A 21,247-nucleotide genomic window follows, 5' to 3' on the forward strand; every position below is an offset into this window, starting at 1 on the left:
CTTGATTGTTTAATGATTTCCTATTCAATTCGGACATGTTAGTATATTTTTAGCCCAAAGATTTGTTAGGCTATGTGCCCACGATGCAGAAATGCTCTGGATTTTTTCCTAAGCGTTTCAGCATATCCCGGGCAGAAAAAACGCATGCGGATTGTACATGCGGATTGTACATGCGGATTGTACGTGTGGATTGTACATGCGGATTGTACATGCGTTTTCCTGCCAGGGACATGCAGATGTGAAGCGTTCTTCACATGCATTTCCGCATGCGGGTTGACAAGCGCTTTCCAGGCGATTTTAGCATCACTTGGAAAGTGCTTGACAACTTGGCCACACTATATAAATCCATGCAACCTGCATATATAGTGTGACCGAGAGAATGTCAAAAACTAAAAAAATAAATATATACCTAACTTCCAATGGCCCGTGCTGGCTGGCTTCACCGTCCCGGCTGCCGGCAGCGGTAGACTGAAGGACCAAGCCGACGTCAGTGTGCGTGACCCGTCACATGACCCGTACCATTTTTACAGTTTTCAATGGTACCCAGGTCCGGAGGAGAGTCTCCTCTTCTCTACACCCGGATACCATCCGCACATTAGAACGCATGGAATGCGCATATACTTATGCACTGATGCGTAATCCATGTGGTCTAATGCAAGTCAATGGCGGAGAAAACGCAGCACTTCCGCAAAATAATTGGTAGTGCTGCATTTTTTTCCGCAATGATAATCCGCAGCGGAAATTTCCGCAGCATGTGCACAGCACATGCGGATTATCATTGGGGGACATGGCAGGCCTTCTACCATGCGTTTTTTAAGCGTTTCTGCAGCGTTTTTGCCGCTGCGGAAACGCTTAAAAAAAACGCATCGTGGGCACACAGCCTTAGATTGATTTCACCAAAGTGTCTAATGTCACAGATAACCAACAAATAAACTAGACAGGTCCTGACATACAGCATATGGTTGTCACCTCCATTGTATAAAAGTGGACTATTTCCAGGCGGGTGATTCTATCTATCACAGAGTCACCACCGTTGCAGACACAGTGAATAATGTACAAGGCCCTTGAACACCGTGTCAGTTTTCATCTTCCAGACGCCATAGCCTGTACCCGACGCTCGTTGCTGGTTGTATTTCTAGTGATGAATTTCATTGTACAGCAATTTCATGCTAACCGGATTCAATCCTTGGCTCTGAGCTACAAACTAATCTGATGGAAAGAAGAAGCATCATCCTTTGCCTTTACTGGTTTGTAAATAACCTTTCATTTCAGTGTTTGGCATACGACGCATTTCGCAGCAACTAATGGACATATTTTATGTTTACCGAGAAGAAGCCACATGGATTTTTGGAAAACTTATAGTTTAGTATAGTTCTAGATAGGATGAATTAACGTGAGGGAATCACTGACTAAGGTCTCATGGTTTTCATTAGATTCTCTGACATTTTCCTGCTCACTTCCCATTTATTATCCTTTTCTGACTCCTGATACATTTAATCATACGCTTCTGCTTGACACCACTTTGCTGATCCTGGTGTCTCCATACTCTAAATTAACTGATCTGACCCCTTCTCGTCTCCTCCACCTTGAAAGTAACCTGCAGTAATCAGCTTATCCCTTCCTCCGCACGGCTGTTTTCTTTTGATGGAAATTATTCTTAGAGAGTCATCACTCGGGCTGGTTTATTATCTGATCTAATTATAGCGGAATCATTTCCGAAATGTATTCAGGGAGTTGCCCCAGATTAGGCAACCTCTGTCCATAAAGCATCTCATTAGAATATACTACCTATCTTCTGTGTAACTGATTAATCACCGATTGTGAAACAGATTCCTTTCTAATCCTTTTTACATTTTATCATTGTAAATTTTTTTTATTGCATTTTCTGTACAGGAAATTACTAGGTTTGTGTTACCCCATCTGAGAGCAGCATAATGTAGAAGCAGAGACTCTAATTCCAGTGATGTGTCACTTACTGGGCTGCTTACTGTTGTTTTGATAAAATCTCTGTTTTATCTGCTGCAGATCTACCAGTTCACTGAATGCTGAGCTCTGAACAACCCCGCCCACACTCCTGATTGGCAACTTTCTGAGTACACAGTGTATAGGCAGAAAGCAACCAATCAGTGGTGGGGGTGGGGTTACACATAGCTCCTGAATATGGAGGACTTCATGTAATCCCAGACAGACTTAAAGGGGTATACCCATATCCAACATCCTATCCCAATATGTAATAGGTGTAATAATATTAGCAAATACCTCCAATTAGAAATGTAGTATAGTTCTTCTGATTCACTATGTTACTTTCCCCATGTGCAGGGCATTGCAGTAGCTTAGGCCTCCATAGTTACAACCACCAACTGCCACTCTATGAGTAGTATTTTGACTCATCTGTCTAGATAACTGCTGCCATTTTTCTGCACCCTAGTTTCTATGTCTTTAGGCAGAGTTGAGTTGCTTGGTCTTATTTGTCAAAAGTATGACTTTTTGGCTCCAATTCTACCAACAAGACCACAAGATGGGTGTAGCTGGATTGCACTGATTGCAGCCACTTCTGAGCTGATGACACTGCTGGACATCTTCCAAAAGGGCAGTCAGCATGTGTCGATTTTCATTTGCTGCACTAACCATGGCCTACCACAGCGGCTAAAGTTCTCAATATTGACCAGTATTTGGTGCTTCTTCGAAAGAGCTTGAACAGTACATCTTACCGACCTTGGAAGTATGTATATGTCATGGCGATCCTGTGCGCGTGCGATTGCCACCAGGTGTCAGCTGATTCTGACAGCTGACACCCGACACTTTAACCCCCTAAATGCTGTGATCGAAATCAATCGCAGAAATTTACAGAGCAGGCAGAGGGAGAAAACCCCATCTACCCTTGGATCGGCAACCCCGTGACGTCATCGCGAGGTCCCGATCATTGCTATGGTGACCCGATGTCGTCATGATGACATCCGGTCACCAGAGCTAGCAAATCTGCTAGATCATGCTCAGTGCAAGATCTAGCAGGTTTGTCTGTCAGTGCAGCGCTGACAGTTTGTATAGCATAGGAATGCTCCGGCATTCCTATGCTATACAAGCAATCAGCCTGCAAAAAGTGAAAGTCACATTGTGGCACAAAGTAAAAAAAGTTAAAAAAAAAAAAAAGGTAACCAAAACTGTAAAAATATTTAAAAAAAAATAATCAAAAAATACAACAAATAAATATATACAGGTGCATCTCACTAAATTAGAATATCATCAAAAAGTTAATTTATTTCAGTTCTTCAATACAAAAAGTGAAACTCATATTATATAGAGTCATTACAAACAGAGTGATCTTTTTCAAGTGTTTATTTCTGTTAATGTTGGTGATTATGGCTTACAGCCAATGAAAACACAAAAGTCATTATCTCAGTAAATTAGAATAATTAACAAAAAACACCTGCAAAGGCTTCCTAAGCATTTAAAAAGGTCCCTTAGTCTGTTTCAGTAGGCTCCACAATCATGGGGAAGACTGCTGACTTGACAGATGTCCAGAAGGCAGTCATTGACACACTCCACAAGGTCCCAGAGTTCCAATTTTCATTTGGAAATCAAGGTCCCAGAGTCTGGAGGAAGAGTGGAGAGGCCACAATCCAAGCTGCTTGAGGTCTAGTGTGAAGTTTCCACAATCAGTGATGGTTTGGGAGCCATGTCATCTGCTGGTGTAGGTCCACTGTGTTTTATCAAGACCAAAGTCAGCGCAGCCGTCTACCAGGACATTTTAGAGCACTTCATGCTTCCCTCTGCTTTTTGGAGATGGAAATGTCATTCTCCAGCAGGACTTGGCGCCTGTCCACACTGCCAAAAGTACCAATACCTGGTTTACACACAACAGTATCACTGTGCTTGATTGGCAGCAAACTCACCTGACCTTAACCCCATAGAGAATCTATGGAGTATTGTCAAGAGGAAGATGAGAGACCCCAGACCCAACAATGCAGACGAGCTGAAGGCTCAAAGCCACCTGGGCTTCCATAACACCTCAGCAGTGCCACAGGCTGATCGCCTCCATGCCACATTGATGCAGTAATTGATGCAAAAGGAGCCCCGACCAAGTATTGAGGGCATTTACTGAACATACATTTCAGTAGGACAACATTTCAGATTTTAAACACATTTTTCAAGCTGTTATAAAGTATTCTAATTTACTGAGATAATGACTTTTGTGTTTTCATTGGCTGTAAGCCATAATCATCAACATTAACAGAAATAAACACTTGAAATAGATCACTCTGTAATGACTCTATATAATATATGAGTTTCACTTTTTGGATTGAAGAACTGAAATAAATTAACTTTTTGATAATATTCTAATTTAGTGAGCTGCACCTGTATATTGTACCCATATATAAATATTTTTATGAAAAAAAAATATAAACAAAAAAATTACACATATTTGGTATCGCCAAATCCAGAGCGACTCGACCTATGAAATTGTCCCACTAGCTAACCACTTTAATGAACACCGTAAAACAAATAAATAAAAAACAAGGCTTTATCATCATACCGCCGAACACAAAGTGGAATAAAACGCGATCAAAATGTAAATAAAAATGGTACCGCTGAACACATCATTTTATCCCACAATAAACAAGCCACCATACAGCTCCATCAGCGAAAAAATAAAAAAGTTATAGCTCTCAAAATAAAGCGATGCAAAAATAATAATTTTTTTCTATAAAATAGTTTTTATTGCATAAAAGCGCCAAAACAAACAATATAAATGTGATATCGCTGTAATCGTACTGACGTGAAGAATAAAAGCTGCCTTATCAATTTTACCACACGCAGAACGGCATTAAAAAAATAAAAAAAAACAATTCCTGAACTGCTGTATTTTTGTTCATTCTGCCTCCCAAAAATCAGAACAGAAAGCGATCAAAAAATGTCATGCGCCCGAAAATGGTACCAAATAAAACGTCAACTCGTCCCACAAAAAACAAGTCCTCAAAAGACTGTCGGCCAAAATATGGAAAAATTATAGCTCTCAAAATATGGCGATGCAAAAACTAGTTTTTGCAAAAAAAAAAAAAGCGTCTTTTATTGTTTGACAGCAGCCAAACGTAAAAACCCAATATAAATCTGGTATCGCTGTAATAGGACCAACCCGAAAAATAAAGTCGTCTAATCACTTATACCGCACGAGGAACGGCGTAAAAAATAAATAAAATTAATTCTTCACCGGCTGTTGATTTTTTCATTCTGCCTACCAAAGATTGTAGCATGGCTCGGCTCACATTTATCCAGCGCTGTACGCCGAGTGCTTCCACCGAGGTTTCCATGTAAATCTCTTAAATACGTGATACAGATGGAACCCACGGAGGAAAATTCCCTATTATAATGCAGATGGAAGCAGCGTGGACACTGTTTGGCCTATGATCTGGCAGTATCCATATTTTAGGAGTGCATAAAAGCACTGTTGGCCACAGCTTTGTGCACCTCTGAAAAAAAGGATACCTCTGAACAGAAGCCAGAGAGAGTCCAGGGTAACAACAAATTTTGGGGTCCATTTTCTCCTGCTATCTTCGTGAAAGTGAAAAAATTTCGGGCTAAAACAACATTTTTGTGGGAAAAATATTTTTTTTTGATTTTCACAGATCAACATTGTAAAATTCTGTAACGCATCTGTGGGTTCAAGGTGCTCACCACACATCTAGATAAATTCCTTAAGGGGTGTAGTTTCCAAAATAGGGTCACCTGGGGTGGTTTTCCACTGTTTAGGTACATCAGGGGCTCTCCGAACACGACATGACACCCACAGACCATTCCAACAAAGTCTGTGTTCCAAAATGTCACTCCTTCATCTCTGAGCCCTGCCGTGCACCCAAACAGTAGTTTCCCCTACATATGGGGTATCTGCGTGCTCAGGATAAATTGCACAAAAAATTTTAGGGTCCATTTTCTCCTGTTACCCTTGTGAAAATAAAAAAATTATGGCTTAAAGAAAATGTTTGTGGTAAAAATTATTTTTTATTTTCTCGGCTCTACGTTATAAACTTCTGTGAAGCACCTGGGGGTTCAAGGTGCTCAACACACATCTAGATCAGTTCCCTGGGAGTCTAGTTTCCAGAATGGTGTCACTTGTGGGGGGTTTCCACTGTTTAGGCAAATCAGGGGCTCGTCAAATGCAACATGGCATCCACTAATTATTCCAGTAAATTTTACATTTAAAAAGTGAAATGGCGCTCCTTCCCTTCCAAGCCCTGCTGTGCGCCCAAACCATAGTTTTCCTCCACTTATTGGGTATCGGCGTACTCAGGAGAAATTGCACAACAAATTGTAGAATGCAATTTTTCCTATTACCCTTATGAAAATGCAAAATTTGGGGCTAAAAAACATTTTTGTGCTTAAAATTAGATTTTTTTTTATTTTCACAGCTCAACATTATAAACTTCTGTGAAGCACCTGGGGGTTCAAGGTGCTCACCACACATGTAGATAAGTTAGTTCCCTGAGGGGTCTAGTTTCCAGAATCGTGTCACTTGTGGGGAGTTTCCACTATTTAGGCACATCAAGGGCTCTTCAAATGTGACATGGAGTCCGCTAATTATTCCAGCAAATTATACAATCAAAAAGTCAAATGGCGCTCCTTCTCTTCCGGGCCCTGCCGTGCGCCCAAACAGTGGTTTTCAATCACATATGGGGTATCGGCGTGCTTAGGAGAAGTTGCACAACAAATCTTGGGGTCCATTTTTTAATTATATCCTTGCGAAAATAAAAAAAATTGGGGTCTAAAGTAACATTTTTGTGAATAAAAGTTGTGTTTATTTTTTCCTTCCAAATTCCATTAATTCCTGTGAAGCACCTGAAGAGTTAATAAACTTCTTGAATGTGGTTTTGAGCACCTTGAGGGATGCAGTTTTTAGACTGGTGTCACTTTTGGGTATTTTCTGTCATATAAGCCCCCAAAGTTAAAAAAAAAAAAAAAGGTTTTGTAAATTTTGTTGGAAAAATGAGAAATCGACGGTCAACTTTTAAACCTTACAACTTCCTAAATAAAAAATTGTTTCAAAAATTGTGCTGATGTAAAGTAGACGTGGGAAATGTTATTTATTAACTATTTTGTATGATATAACTCTCTGATTGAAGGGCATAAAAATTAAATGTTTGAAAATTGCAAAATTTGCCAAATTTTCTTTTTTTTTTTTTACAAATAAACACAAGTGATATTGAACAAATTTTACCACTATCGTGAAGTACAATATGTCACGAAAAAACGTTCTCAGAATAAGTGCGATCCGTTGAAGCGTCACAGAGTTATTACCTCGTAAAGTGACAGTGGTCAGAATTGTAAAATCTGGCCTGGTCACAAAGGTGAAAACAGGCTCGGGGGGAGGTAATGTGCAGTTTTTTTTAGAACATCTGCCTTAAAAACTTTTGCATAGTGTATATTTAGGAGATATTTTTCATTATAATCCTGCCTATAACAACACATATAGATGTAGCAAGGTGAAAAGGACCACTTTGGAATCCATGACAGTTCGTTCAGTCCACTGAGCACTTATAGTAGCCATACCATAGTAAATAAGCTGCCTCTCTACGCAATCTGCATAAGTACACTATGCTACTGCAATAGCGCGCAGTATATATGTACACCCCTATAAATAATTAACAGGAAGTCTTTTCACCACAAGGACGCCAGCAAGATCGGAGCAAGAAAAGTGTAACAAAGTGGTCTAACATGCTTCCCAATGAAAAAAATGATAAAATGCAATTGTACCGTATCTGCATCAGAGCAGAATCCACATCATCTGCAATCTTCCCTCTCTTACAGTGTCAGTGGATTTCATCCAATGATGTTGTTGTAAGTCCTGCTTAGATCATTAGTTCCTCAAGAGATCAACGCCAACAATATGGTCATACGTTTCCATTAAAGAACAACACGGCAATAGAGCAGCACCAGTGGACAGTTTGCTTCCAATTGGGGTTTCATTATATTCACAAGGTTCACAGATTCTAACCAGCCCTTGGTTTCGCCTGTCGGCTTTTTCCGGGGGCAAATCATGAGCATAACGACATACCAATCGGAAGTAAATTGTCCTGCAGCCCTCCTTTATTGTCCAGTTGTTCTTTAAAAGGACTCGTCACTTTGTACATGCAATCTGATCTGGGGACAGTCCGGTATAGAAGAGAAGATGAGGCGAATGATATAAAGGTTTGTTAAAAAAAAGAGTCTGAGAATAACTTCTATTTTCTTAATTGATATCCCTGGTGATTGTGTGCTTGAGTCCAGCGGACGCTCCGACTCATACGAGTCCAGCGGACGCTCCGACTCATACGAGTCCAGCGGACGCTCCGACTCATACGAGTCCAGCGGACGCTCCGACTCATACGAGTCCAGCGGACGCTCCGACACATACGAGTCCAGCGGACAGGCGCTCCTACTCATACGAGTCCAGCGGACAGGCGCTCCTACTCATACGAGTCCAGCGGACAGGCGCTCCTACTCATACGAGTCCAGCGGGCGCTCCTACTCATACGAGTCCAGCGGGCGCTCCTACTCATACGAGTCCAGCGGGCGCTCCTACTCATACGAGTCCAGCGGGCGCTCCTACTCATACGAGTCCAGCGGGCGCTCCTACTCATACGAGTCCAGCAGACGCTCCTACTCATACGAGTCCAGCAGACGCTCCTACTCATACGAGTCCAGCGGGCGCTCCTACTCATACGAGTTCAGCGGGCGCTCCTACTCAGTGATTGACAGCTACCTCTACATGCAGCTGTACAGAGAAGGCTGTCAATCACTAAATATGACCTCCCACTGGACATGTATGCATACAAAAATTAGGGATTTTAATGAATAAAATGTAGGTTTTACTTAGACTTTCCCCACAAAAATATATATCAACCTGATCATCTCCTCCTGCTCTAAAATTCTCCCTGCAGATCAGACAGCATTTTCAACATGAGAGGTTCACAAGGGAAACTTGTGATATTGTTGGCGGTGATCCCTTGTTGAACTACTGATCTCAGAAGGATTGATAGCAACAACATTTTATGAAATACACTGACATTGGATGAGTGACACAGAGAAAATGTTCCCGATGATTTTCCTCTAATGATCATAGATGTGATACAAGTACAGTTTAACTTTTAATACATGGAAAAAAAAAAAACTTGTTTTAAATAATCAGGATGTGATAGATGGACAGGAAGCAGCGGTTTTATCAGCAGGAGATTATCACTGCAGGACTAGGTCTCACATGCAGACCAGTCAGGCTAATCTGTGTAACCCCGCCCCCAGCACACTGTATACAGGAAGCAGCCAATCAGTGGTGTGGGTGTGGTTATGCACAGCTCAGAATTCTGAGCACTGCTAGATCCACAGCAGAGGAAACAGGGATTCTATCAAAACTGCACCAAGCAGCCCAGTAAGTGATACATCCCTGGAATCAGGGTCTCTGACCCAAAAACCTGCAGATAGATTCCCTTTAATAAGGTTTTTAGTCAACACATACATAGATTTCACATAATTCACAATGGGCAAAATTTATCTAAACAGTGGAAAAATGAAACAGTTGTCCATAGCAAACCTTCTATTTTCCAAAGACAACTACCCCCATTTTCTTTTGCACCAGTTGTGATAAATCTCCTCCATTCTCTCTCGTTTCTAGAGGGCATGCTAGGAGTTGTAGTTTTGCAAATGCAAAAAGTTCCGATTTTATTTTTCTCCTTATATCTTTGGAAGCACGCTAGACAATTTCCCATTATTTTGGCAACGGGTAATATGATGACGAGCAAACAGCTTGATTTTAATTTAATCAATTGGAGGCTCAGATTACAAATTTGGCAAAAATAATTCAAAAAAGCAATTAGCGCAGCTTCAATGTGCAAAGTATCCGCAGGATTAATCACTTTCTATAGAACGTGGAGACTCTCGCTGCCTCCGTAGCACAAGTCACGGAAATCTCTGATGGTGCCAGCGCACCTGTCAAAGCGACAGCTGTAATACAGCACATATTGTACGGCCAGCCGTGTGACCGGTGACATAACATGGACGTCTATATGATTTCAGCACCAGCATCAACTAGAAGTGACATTTAACCAGACGTAACCTGGCAATATAATTTCACTATGTGAAGACAGGACCGCAGCCGTGCGAGGTCCTCAGGGCACGACAACACCTGCGTCCAGATCCCATCTGATCACACGTCAGAAAAAAGACGATTAAATACCGTATTTTTCGGACTATAAGACGCACCTTTTTCCTCCAAAATTTTGGAGGAAAATGGGGGTTGCATCTCATAGTCCAAATGTTGGGAGGGGGGGGGTGTATATATATATGTGGGGTGTGGGAGGAGCGGGGCACAGGAGGCAGCAGCCGCCCGCTGCAGCCTACACTGTCCCCGCTGCTAAAGAAAATTAATATTCACTGCTCCCCACGCCCATTGGCGTGGGGAGCACTGAATATTCATGCTCCTTAATAGCAGCACACAGTGTAGCCGCGCTGCGGCTCCTGCTGCTGCCGGAATCGCCTTTGCCCGCTGTTAAAAGGCAAGAATATTCAACCTCTCTCCATGCCAATGGGTGTGGGGAGGGGTGAATAGTCATGCCCTTTAATAAGCGGGCACATGAGATAGCCCAGCAGCAGCAGCAGGAGCCGCGCTGCGGCTACACTGTGTGCCGGCTATGAAGGAGCAAGAAGTCACTGCTCCCCGCGCACACAGTCCTGGCGTGGGGAGCAGTGACTTCCGGCAGCTGATCTCTCCTTGTGAGCCGCGCATGGCAGTGACGCCATGCACGGCTCACATGGAGAGATCAGTGCGGGCAGACCAGACGCAGCGCTGGATGAGAGAAGAGAGGTGAGTAGGAGTGTTTATTTTTTTTTTCATGTGCAGCATGATGGGGATTAAGGGGACCCTGCATACTAGGATAAAGATGAGGGGGCAATACATACCAGGGTAAAGATGAGAGGGCCATACATACCAGGGTAAGGATGAGGGGGCCATACATACCAGGGTAACGCTGAGGGGGGCATACATAACAGGATAAAGATGAGGGGGCCATACATACCAGGATAACGCTGAGGGGGGCATACATACCAGGATAAAGATGAGGGGGCCATACATACCAGGACAACGCTGAGGGGGGCATACATAACAGGATAAAGATGAGGGGGTCATACATACCAGGATGTGGATGAGGGTGTAGGGGACCATGCATACCAGGATTAGGATTAGGGGTGCCATGCATACCAGAATAGGGATTAGGGGTGCCATGCATACCAGGACAGGGATTAGGGGTGCCATGCATACCAGGATAGGGATGAGGGGTACCATGCATATCAGAATAGGGATGAGGGGTGCCATGCATACCAGGATGGCGATTGCTGTGCCATGCATACCAGGACAGGGATGAGGGGTGCCATGCATACCAGGATAGGGATGAGGGGTGCCATGCATACCAGGATAGGGATGAGGGGTGCCATGCATACCAGGATAAGGATGAGGGGTGCCATGCATACCAGGATAGGGATGAGGGGTGCCATGCATACCAGGATAGGGATGAGGGGTGCCATGCATACCAGGATAGGGATTAGAGGTGCCATGCATACCAGGATAGGGATTAGAGGTGCCATGCATACCAGGATAGGGATGAGGGGTGCCATGCATACCAGGATAGGGATGAGGGGTGCCATGCATACCAGGATAAAGATGAGGGGTGCCATGCATACCAGCATAGGGATGAGGGGTGCCATGCATACCAGGATAGGGATTAGGGGTGTCATGCATATCAGGATGGGGATTGCTGTGCCATGCATACCAAGATGGGGATTGCTGTGCCATGCATACCAGGATAGGGATGAGGGGTGCCATGCATACCAGGATAGGGATTAGGGGTGCCATGCATACCAGGATAGGGATGAGGGGTGCCATGCATACCAGGATAGGGATGAGGGGTGCCATGCATACCAGGATAGGGATGAGGGGTGCCATGCATACCAGGATAGGGATTAGAGGTGCCATGCATACCAGGATAGGGATTAGGGGTGCCATGCATATCAGGATGGGGATTGCTGTGCCATGCATACCAGGATGGGGATTGCTGTGCCATGCATACCAGGATGGGGATTGCTGTGCCATGCATACCAGGATGGGGATGAGGGGTGCCATGCATACAAGGATAGGGATTAGGGGTGCCATGCATACCAGGATAGGGATTAGGGGTGCCATGCATACCAGGATAGGGATGAGGTGTGCCATGCATACCAGGATAGGGATGAGGGGTGCCATGCATACCAGGATAAGGATGAGGGGTGCCATGCATACCAGGATAGGGATGGAGGGATGCCAGGCATACCAGGATGGGGATGGGGACCACGTATAAAAGGAAGGGGGCGGGGCATATATACCGGGATGGGGGATATTGTCAGAATTGGGGGACATTACTCGTATACCAGTGTCAGCAGAAGACCCCCTCCCCCTTAAAGTGCATCATGAACACATTTTTTGCTTAAATTTTTTTTTTTTCCCCTCCTCTAAAACCTAGGTGCGTCTTATGGTCCGGTGCGTCTTATAGTCCGAAAAATACGGTACTTGGAATTCAGAGAAAAAAATTTAAATCACCCCAAATAAGAGCTAAAAAAAAAAAGGAAAAAAAAGCAGCCTATGTATGGGATTTCAGAAACCTTATCGATTTTGCTGATGTTGTAAAACATGGTGCATTTTATGCTTATGCATACAGTGGAGACCAAAATTTTGCTTTTTTTTTTATTATCTTTTTTAGAAGTGTGATTACTTCTGTCTAGTTGTTGTGATGCCGTTTTCCTGGTGATTTTTGTAAACCGGAAGCAAATGGTTGTCAGCTATAAGGAAGAAAATTTTGGATGACATTGTTTTAGTGTTAGTTTTCAACGTTTGCTGGGCCAAATGTTTTGCATACGTATTTTGTCATGGGTAGTCGAATTTTACCTAAAAAAAAAATTTGTGTGTGTTTTTAGGTTAAAACATGGTGGCAAAGACAAAGCCAAATGTATCACCAGATGTCAGGAAGCTTATTATTCTGAGAGTAAAGTCAGGCAAAGGCCAAAAAGAGGAGCTATGGAATTCACCTGTTCTCAGAGTCAAGTGTCAGGTATATTAAAGAAAGAAAAAGAAGATTATGGAACAGCTGACAAACCTAGAAGTAGACGACCACAGAAAACTTCCTCCAGAGTTGATCACATTATTAAGAAAAAGTCAGTATCTGATGTCCATAAAAGTGATGTACAGATTTCACACAAAGTGAATGAAGAATATTGGGTCAACGTGAGTCGCCAAACTGTGGTGCGACGGCTAAGAGCAGTAGGGCTGAATGCACGAGTTCCAGTCATGAAGCCTTTCATTTCTGAAAAGAACCGGAAGGTCTGACTTGAGTTTGCCAAAGAACACAGCCAATGGAAAGAGACTGAATGGTGTAAGGTGTTGTGGTCGGATGAATCCAAGTTCAATCTGTTTGGTAGTGATGGCAAGCACTATATATACTGCCCAGTTGGAAAAGGTAATGATGTAAGGTACCAAACACCTACAGTGAAACATGGTGGAAGCAATGTCATGGTTTGTGGCTGCTTTTCTGCATCTGCCATTGACCCTCTGCATAGTATTGATGGAAATATGAATGCTATCATGTACAAGGATATACTGGAGAATGTAATGCTGCCACATGGTAAAACCAAAGTAGGCAGGGGAGGAAATTTCAGCAAGACAATGATCCTAAGCACACATCCAATTTAGTCAAAAATTGGTTAGCAAAGAAAAATGTTCACCTGTTACAATGGCCAAGCCAATGACCTGATTTATACCCTATAGAGCACCTTTGGGATGAGTTAGGGCGACGAGTTGGGGCCCGTACCCGTAGCAATAAAGATTAATTGCTTGCAGATTTGCAAATGGAATGGAGCAAGATCCCTCAAGATGTCTTGAATACCCTAGTGCAGTGGTGGCGAACCTATGGCATGCATGTCAGAGGGGGCACACAGAGTCCTCCCGGTGGGCATACGTGCCATCTCCTCAGCACTGCCGCCGCCACAACTCTCTTCAGCCCGCGAGCCATGCCTTTTTCACTAGCGCCAAGGCCACCCTCCTCTGCACTCGCGCCCTGATGGGAGAATGCCCCAAAACCTGAAAGATCTGGAGAAGATCTGTATGGAGGAGAGGGCAAAAATCCCTACTGCTGTGAGTGCAAACCTGGTCAAAAACTCCAGGAAACGTCGGACCTCTGCAACTGCAAACAAAGGTTTCTGTACCAAATATTAAGTTCTGTTTTCCTATTGCATCAAATACTTATTTCATGCAAAAAAATGCAAATTAATTACGTAAAAATCATACAATGTGATTTTCTGGATTTTTTTTAAGACTCTGTCTCTCACAGCTAAAAATCACAGACCTCTCCATTCTATATAATATGTTATGGTGTATGGTGCTTTATACCAGCCCAATAAATGCCTTAAGTCACCATTCTTTGCATCTTACAGGTGATCGGAGCACTATGAATATATTCCAGGAGCTTTTCTGGTGCATTGGCCCAAAATATGTCTCTGTCTATGTTGGATGTAACCTTACCATTAGGCAATCAGGCTGATTGCAGAACATCTACTGTTGGGACAGTACCAGCGCCAGGCAAACCACTGGACACATGAAGCTCTCGCAAGCTGGCACGGAAATGAGGCATTCCTCTTTGATGCTCTACTAATGTAACATAGGCCTTTGCTTATGAAAGAGTCGGGTGAGCGAATTTTTAAAGGGGCTGTTCATTTTATATTTGTGTTTAAAAGATGTGTTGGGGAGATAATTCTGTGACACTTACGATGCAGAAGTATAGTGTCGGACTGGGGTGCCAAAGGCCCACCAGTTAACAACTCCAGGGCCCCATTTTTCAGCTTCATGCAAATGTGACATTATCCTCAATCACAAATTTATCTAACAATGAACTGGGTAGATTGTTAAATTAATATGATGCTGCCTTTACATAGTGATTCAAGAATATTGTGCCAAGTACTGCTTATATAAGATGGTGGTGGCCCACCAGAGGATTCTCCTGTTCTCCGGTGGGCCAGTCCAAACCTGCATACGTATTATAGGTTCTCCACAGACTGCCCAAAAAATGTCTGCTGGTGGAGAAGCGTCTGACCAGATTAGTCCCCAGCAACATTGAAAGACAATTTTTCCAAGTACCATCGGGTGACATGCTCCTCGATCGATAGCCAGCAGTCTGTAAGGAAGGAGCAGAACTAGAAATACTTATATATTCGAGTCACGGAATCATGTCCCCAACACATCTGTTAAAGATAGAGGCCCCGAATCATCATTTGTGTTTTTTTCTTTTAAAGTCACTTTTCTTTTTTGTCCTGTGGTTTTGGTTTACGTTTTATGCACCTGCTTCATGAATTTTGTGCAAAAGCAATAAAATTATCTTTTTTTTTTTTCTGTTTTTGATCCATTTTGCAATCTTTACGCAAAAAGTCACATGTATCAAAAATGCCTCCAAAATAACTGGGGAACGTAATATTGCTGCGGAGGGTGGGGTGGAACTGGAGTATATTTGTGATAAATTTTACACTTTTTTTTATTATTAAAGTCGCATTTGAAGAATCCGTAGAAAACATCTGTAAAAAGGCACAGCGACGTAATAAGCGCTGACGTAAAAAATCTGAAAACTGAGAAACAAAAGACAACTTTAATAAAGGCACAAATCATAAAGAATTTGTCACTAATCCAAAAATTACTAATTAAAGAGCGATTCATGCCAAAAAATGATGAAAATGTAATGATGAACCTGTCCAAAGTGGAGAACCCCTTTAATTTCTGGACAGTACCTGACATGACCATGCACTAGGTGCAGCGTGGAGGGATCAAGCAAGAATAACTTTATAGGGGGAGGTTCACATGTTGCTGCAGTTTTCTGAAAACATTTAATTTTTGCCATTATTTTGCAAAAAAAAAATTAACAGAACTCAGAAAGTGTGCCCAACCACATAGTGCCCAATTGTTGCACATGTCTCTCTTAGAAAACATCCCTCTACTTATTACCATGTAAGTAAACTCCGACAAGGGCCTCGGGACAGATGCTCTGTAAAACAACCAGTATGTGATCGGTGTACAAGAGCCGCTCCATATTAATCCTCGCCAGTGAAAGGTCATTCTTCCAAACATTAGTCCAAAATGAACAGGACTCCGCATCTCCTCTCCGCCGGCCCCCTGCTTACAGATTGTTTTCACATGCTAAACATTGAAATCCATGTTGTGCGCTCCAGCAAACGTGGCTTGTTTAGGAAGTCTGATGAGACAATCCCCAAGTGCCCTGATATTTATACTGGAGGAGAAGAGATTACATTAAGATGTCTTTTCTCTGACTCATCCGTTCCTGTCTATTGTCTCACGCTGGCTGGAAGCCTCGCTCCGCTCCCAGGCTAAGCCTGCGAAACGTCTCTCACTCAAATCAGCCGAGACAAAAAATATATATTCTGATAGATCTATTTCCTTGAAAAAAGTATTCATACCCTGTGAACTTTTCTACATTTTTTCACGTTAAACTCACAAACTTAAATATATTTTAATAGGATTTTATGTGATACACCAACACAAAGCATCAATTATTTGTGAAGTGTAGAGGAAATGATAAAGGGTTTTCTTACCATGTTAAAAATATAAATCAGAAAACTGAGACGTGCGTTTGTATTCAGTTCCCCGGAGTCATTACTTTTATACTTTAGCTGCAATTACTGCTGAAATTATTTTGGGGTCTGTCTCTTTTTGCCCCTTCTTCTTTGCACACTCGCTCTCGCTCAGTGAGATTGGATGGGGACGTCTGTGAACAGCAATTTAAAGTCTTATTACAGATCCTCAATGGGATTTAGGTCTGGATTGAGACTGGGCAATTCACACACATGAATATTCTTTGCTCTAAACCATCCATTGTAGCTCTGGCAGGATGTTTAGGGTCGTTGTCCTGCTGGGAGGTGAACCTACACCCCAGTCTCAAGGCTTTTGCAGGTTTTTCTTCAGGATCGCCCTGTATTTAGCTTCATCCATCTTCCAATCAACTGAGAGCTTGGGCAATTTTTTTTTCTTTTTTTTTCTATAACCTAACCCTGCTTTACTTTTCTCCACAACTTTATCCCTGACCTGTCCGGTGTGCTCTTTGGTTTTCATGATGCTGTTTGATCCCTAAGGATCTTAAACCTCTGAGGCCTTCACAGAACAGCTATAGTTATAGTGAGAATATATTACACTCAGGTGGACCCAATTTACTAATTATGTGACCTCTGGAGGCAATTGATCACTCAAGATTTTATTTAGGGGCATCAGACTACAGGGGGCTGATTACAAATGCACGTCACAATTTTCAGATTTACCATGCGCAGACTGGGATCTCGGCGGCCATATTCCTGAAGCCGTGGGCCTCAGGAAAATGGACGCCAAGATCCCAATCTGCACATGTGCCAGCTTGGGTGGCCATTTCCCTGTAGATGACGGCTTCAGGAAGATGGCTGCGGCTGCGGCTGCCGGAAAAGCAATGCACACCTCTGCCTGATCGCCGACACCGGCCCCACAGCATTTCACCGCTTCTGCTGCCACCGCCGGTTTCCTGAGGAAGGGACCCTGCTTCCTGTGATCCCGATCCACCACCACCGCAACTCCCCGTTATGCTACGTTCAGACCATAAGACACACACCCCCATTTTCTTACCAAATTTGGCGGGGGGTGCAATTTATGGCCCGAAAAAGACGGTATATTTTTAAAACATTTAGAAAACCATTTATCATTTCCTTTACGCTTTATAAATACTTGCTACTTTATATATCATATAAAATCTTAATAAAATACATTTAATATTTGGATCTTAATCCAGTTTTGGGCTCCACATTTTAAAAAGGATATTCACCAGTTAGAGTCAGTTCAAAGGCGAAAACTAGATTATAACAAGGGATGGAGGCCTCTCCTATGATGAGAGGTGGAAAAGTTGAGCTTGTTAGAAAAAAGAGGCCTCAGAGGAGATCTCATTTACATGTATAAATATATGTGTGGTCAGTACAAAGGACCAGTACATGACTTATTCCTTCCAAAGACCATACTAAGGACCAGGGGGCAGTCATTACAGGTGGAAGAAAGGTGATTCCGGCACCTAAACAGGAAAGGGTTCTTTACAGTCAGAGCAGTCAGACTGTGGAATGCCCGATCTCAAGAGGTAGTGATGGCCGACACTATAACAGCTTTTATACAAGGGCTGGATGATTTTGTCAGCAGAAATGGCATTGTGGGACGTAGATAAGGTAGTGATAAAGAATGTAGAATTGGTGGAGAAAGGTTGAACTTGATGGACCTAGGTGTTTTTTTTAACCTATGCAACTATGCAACTTTCTTTGTGGGTGTAATGTGAAAAAATCTAGTATGTATGTATATATACATATACACTGCTAAAAAAATAAAGGGAACACTGAAATAACACATCCTAGATCTGAATGAATGAAATATTCTCATTGAATACTTTGTTCTGTACAAAGTTGAATGTGCTGACAACAAAATCACACAAAAATCATCAATGGAAATCAAATTTATTAACCAATGGAGGCCTGGATTTGGAGTCACCCCCAAAATTAAAGTGGAAAAACACACTACAGGCTGATCCAACTTTGATGTAATGTCCTTAAAAGAAGTCAAAATGAGGCTCAGTATTGTGAGTGGCCTCCACGTGCCTGTATGACCTCCCTACAACGCCTGGGCATGCTCCTGATGAGGCTGAGTATTGTGTGTGGCCTCCACGTGCCTGTATGACCTCCCTACAACACCTGGGCATGCTCCTGATGAGGCTCAGTATTGTGTGTGGCCTCCACGTGCCTGTATGACCTCCCTACAACACCTGGGCATGCTCCTGATGAGGTTGCGGATGGTCTCCTGTGGGATCTCCTCCCAGACCTGGACTAAAGCATCCGCCAACTCCTGGACAGTCTGTGGTGCAACGTGACGTTGGTGGATGGAGCGAGTCATGATGTCCCAGATGTGCTCAATCGGATTCAGGTCTGGGGAACGGGCGGGCCAGTCCATAGCTTCAATGCCTTCATCTTGCAGGAAATGCTGACATACTCCAGCCACATGAGGTCTGGCATTGTCCTGCATTATGAGGAACCCAGGGCCAACCGCACCAGAATATGGTCTCACAAGGGGTCTGAGGATCTCATCTCGGTACCTAATGGCAGTCAGGCTACCTCTGGCGAGCACATGGAGGGCTGTGCGGCCCTCCAAAGAAATGCCACCTCACACCATTACTGACCCACTGCCAAACCGGTCATGCTGAAGGACGTTGCATGCAGCAGATCGCTCTCCACGGCGTCTCCAGACTCTGTGACGTCTGTCACATGTGCTCAGTGTGAACCTGCTTTCATCTGTGTAGAGCACAGGGTGCCAGTGGCGACTTTGCCAATCCTGGTGTTCTGTGGCAAATGCCAAGCGTCCAGCACGGTGTTGGGCTGTGAGCACAACCCCCATCTGTGGATGTCGGGCCCTCATACCACCCTTATGGAGTCGGTTTCTAACCGTTTGTGCAGACACATGCACATTTGTGGCCCACTGGAGGTCATTTTGCAGGGCTCTGGCAGTGCTCCTCCTGTTCCTCCTTGTACAAAGGCGGAGGTAGCGGTCCTGCTGCTTGGTTGTTGCCCTCCTACGGCCCCCTCCACATCTCCTGGTGTACTGGCCTGTCTCCTGGTAGCGCCTCCAGCCTCTGGACACTACGCTGACAGACACAGCAAACCTTCTTGCCACAGCTTGCATTGATGTGCCATCCTGGATGAGCTGCAATACCTGAGCAACTTCTGTGGGTTGTAGAGTCCGTCTCATGCTACCACGAGTGTGAAAGCACAAGCAACATTCAAAAGTGACCAAAACATCAGCCAGAAAGCATTGGTACTGAGATGTGGTCTGTGGTCCCCACCTGCAGAACCACTCCTTTATTGAATGTATCTTGATAATTGCCAATAATTTCCATCTATTGTCTATTCCATTTGCACAACAGCATGAGAAATTGATTGTCAATCAGTGTTGCTTCCTCAGTGGACAGTTTGATTTCACAGAAGTTTGATTTACTTGGAGTTATATTCTGTTGTTTAAGTGTTCCCTTTATTTTTTTGAGCATATATATATTGCTTGATTTTTATTTTTTTACCGTTGCGCAATTTTACTTTTACAGTATATCCTTAAAAATGAAAAATGTGAAAAAAATTATGGTAAATGGGGAGATGTTATCATTTTATTTCTTTTTTAATATTACACATTTCCATGGCATTTAGGGGTCACCACTGGAGCCCCACTAATTGGTGTTTTTAGGGCTGGGTCTAGCCAGAATAACCTTGTTGTGACAGTAATCAGTCATGTCATCACTAGGGATGAGCAGACCTGTGGAAGTTGGGGTTCTGGTACCCGACCTTTATGCAAAAGTTTGGTTCGGGTACCAGAACTGTACCCAAACTTGCACCAGAACCCCATTGAATACAATGGACTTTTGAACCATAAAATCTCTCTCTTTCTTCCACAGGGACCATGTTGCTGAAGAATAACATTTGGTTCCCTACACAACCAGGCGTCACTCCACAGCATGTGAAGGATTATTATTAAAATAATTGCTGCAGAAACTCAGTCTATTGCAGATTACATTTTGGAAATACTGAGGATTTGCTGCACAAATGTAAAATCCCCTTTATAAATTGACATGCCGCAAATTTCAAATCAGCAGCACGGGTCAATTGATGTTGAACATTTTCTTGAAATGTCATCTGCAATGCAGCTACTGTAACACCTGGTGGAATTTCTGCAGCAAAATTAATAAAAATGGAATGTCTGCTGTGTATACGCCCAAAAAGAAAGTACTCCTCGAAGTCCCATTTCTAACAACTGCCCCTGGGGGGTAAATGCCTGCAATCATCATCTCTCACCTTCACTCCTATAGCAATGATAAGATGCTTCGGCAGCTCGGCATTATCAAAGCAAAAAGGACATTTTTCCATTCTGGCAGCAAGTCTCCGATGCTCAGCCATGGCTTGCTGCCTTTCTCTCTCCTCTTCCTCATTTGCTCGCTCTTTCTTTGCAGCTTTGGAGACAAACATATCGTCCAGGGTGTAGTAATCCTGGTCAGTCTTCTCTCTGAGCTGTGAAAACAGAATATTTCCAACAAATTAGAGCCAAAAAACTTAAAGAACAGGTCACCTGCTCAAACTAAAATTAAATGCCTTGAAAAAAATCCCTGAGGTC

At 43.2% G+C, this 21,247-nt stretch overlaps 1 protein-coding gene across 2 annotated transcripts in view; it reads right to left on the bottom strand.

The window, feature by feature from the left end:
- CWF19L2 (CWF19 like cell cycle control factor 2) overlaps window positions 1–21,247 on the bottom strand; it is a 156,441-nt gene that overhangs the window by 35,187 nt on the left and 100,007 nt on the right. For both annotated transcript variants that reach the window (XM_073662189.1, XM_073662190.1), the window contains exon 13: window positions 20,932–21,144. In XM_073662189.1, coding sequence (XP_073518290.1) covers window positions 20,932–21,144 — 213 coding nt within the window. The remainder of the gene's footprint in view (window positions 1–20,931; window positions 21,145–21,247) is intronic.

This window comes from Phyllobates terribilis, unplaced genomic scaffold (assembly GCF_046119375.1).
Source record: "Phyllobates terribilis strain yellow unplaced genomic scaffold, ASM4611937v1 Scaffold_2__4_contigs__length_985480577, whole genome shotgun sequence".
Taxonomy (NCBI): domain Eukaryota; kingdom Metazoa; phylum Chordata; class Amphibia; order Anura; family Dendrobatidae; genus Phyllobates; species Phyllobates terribilis.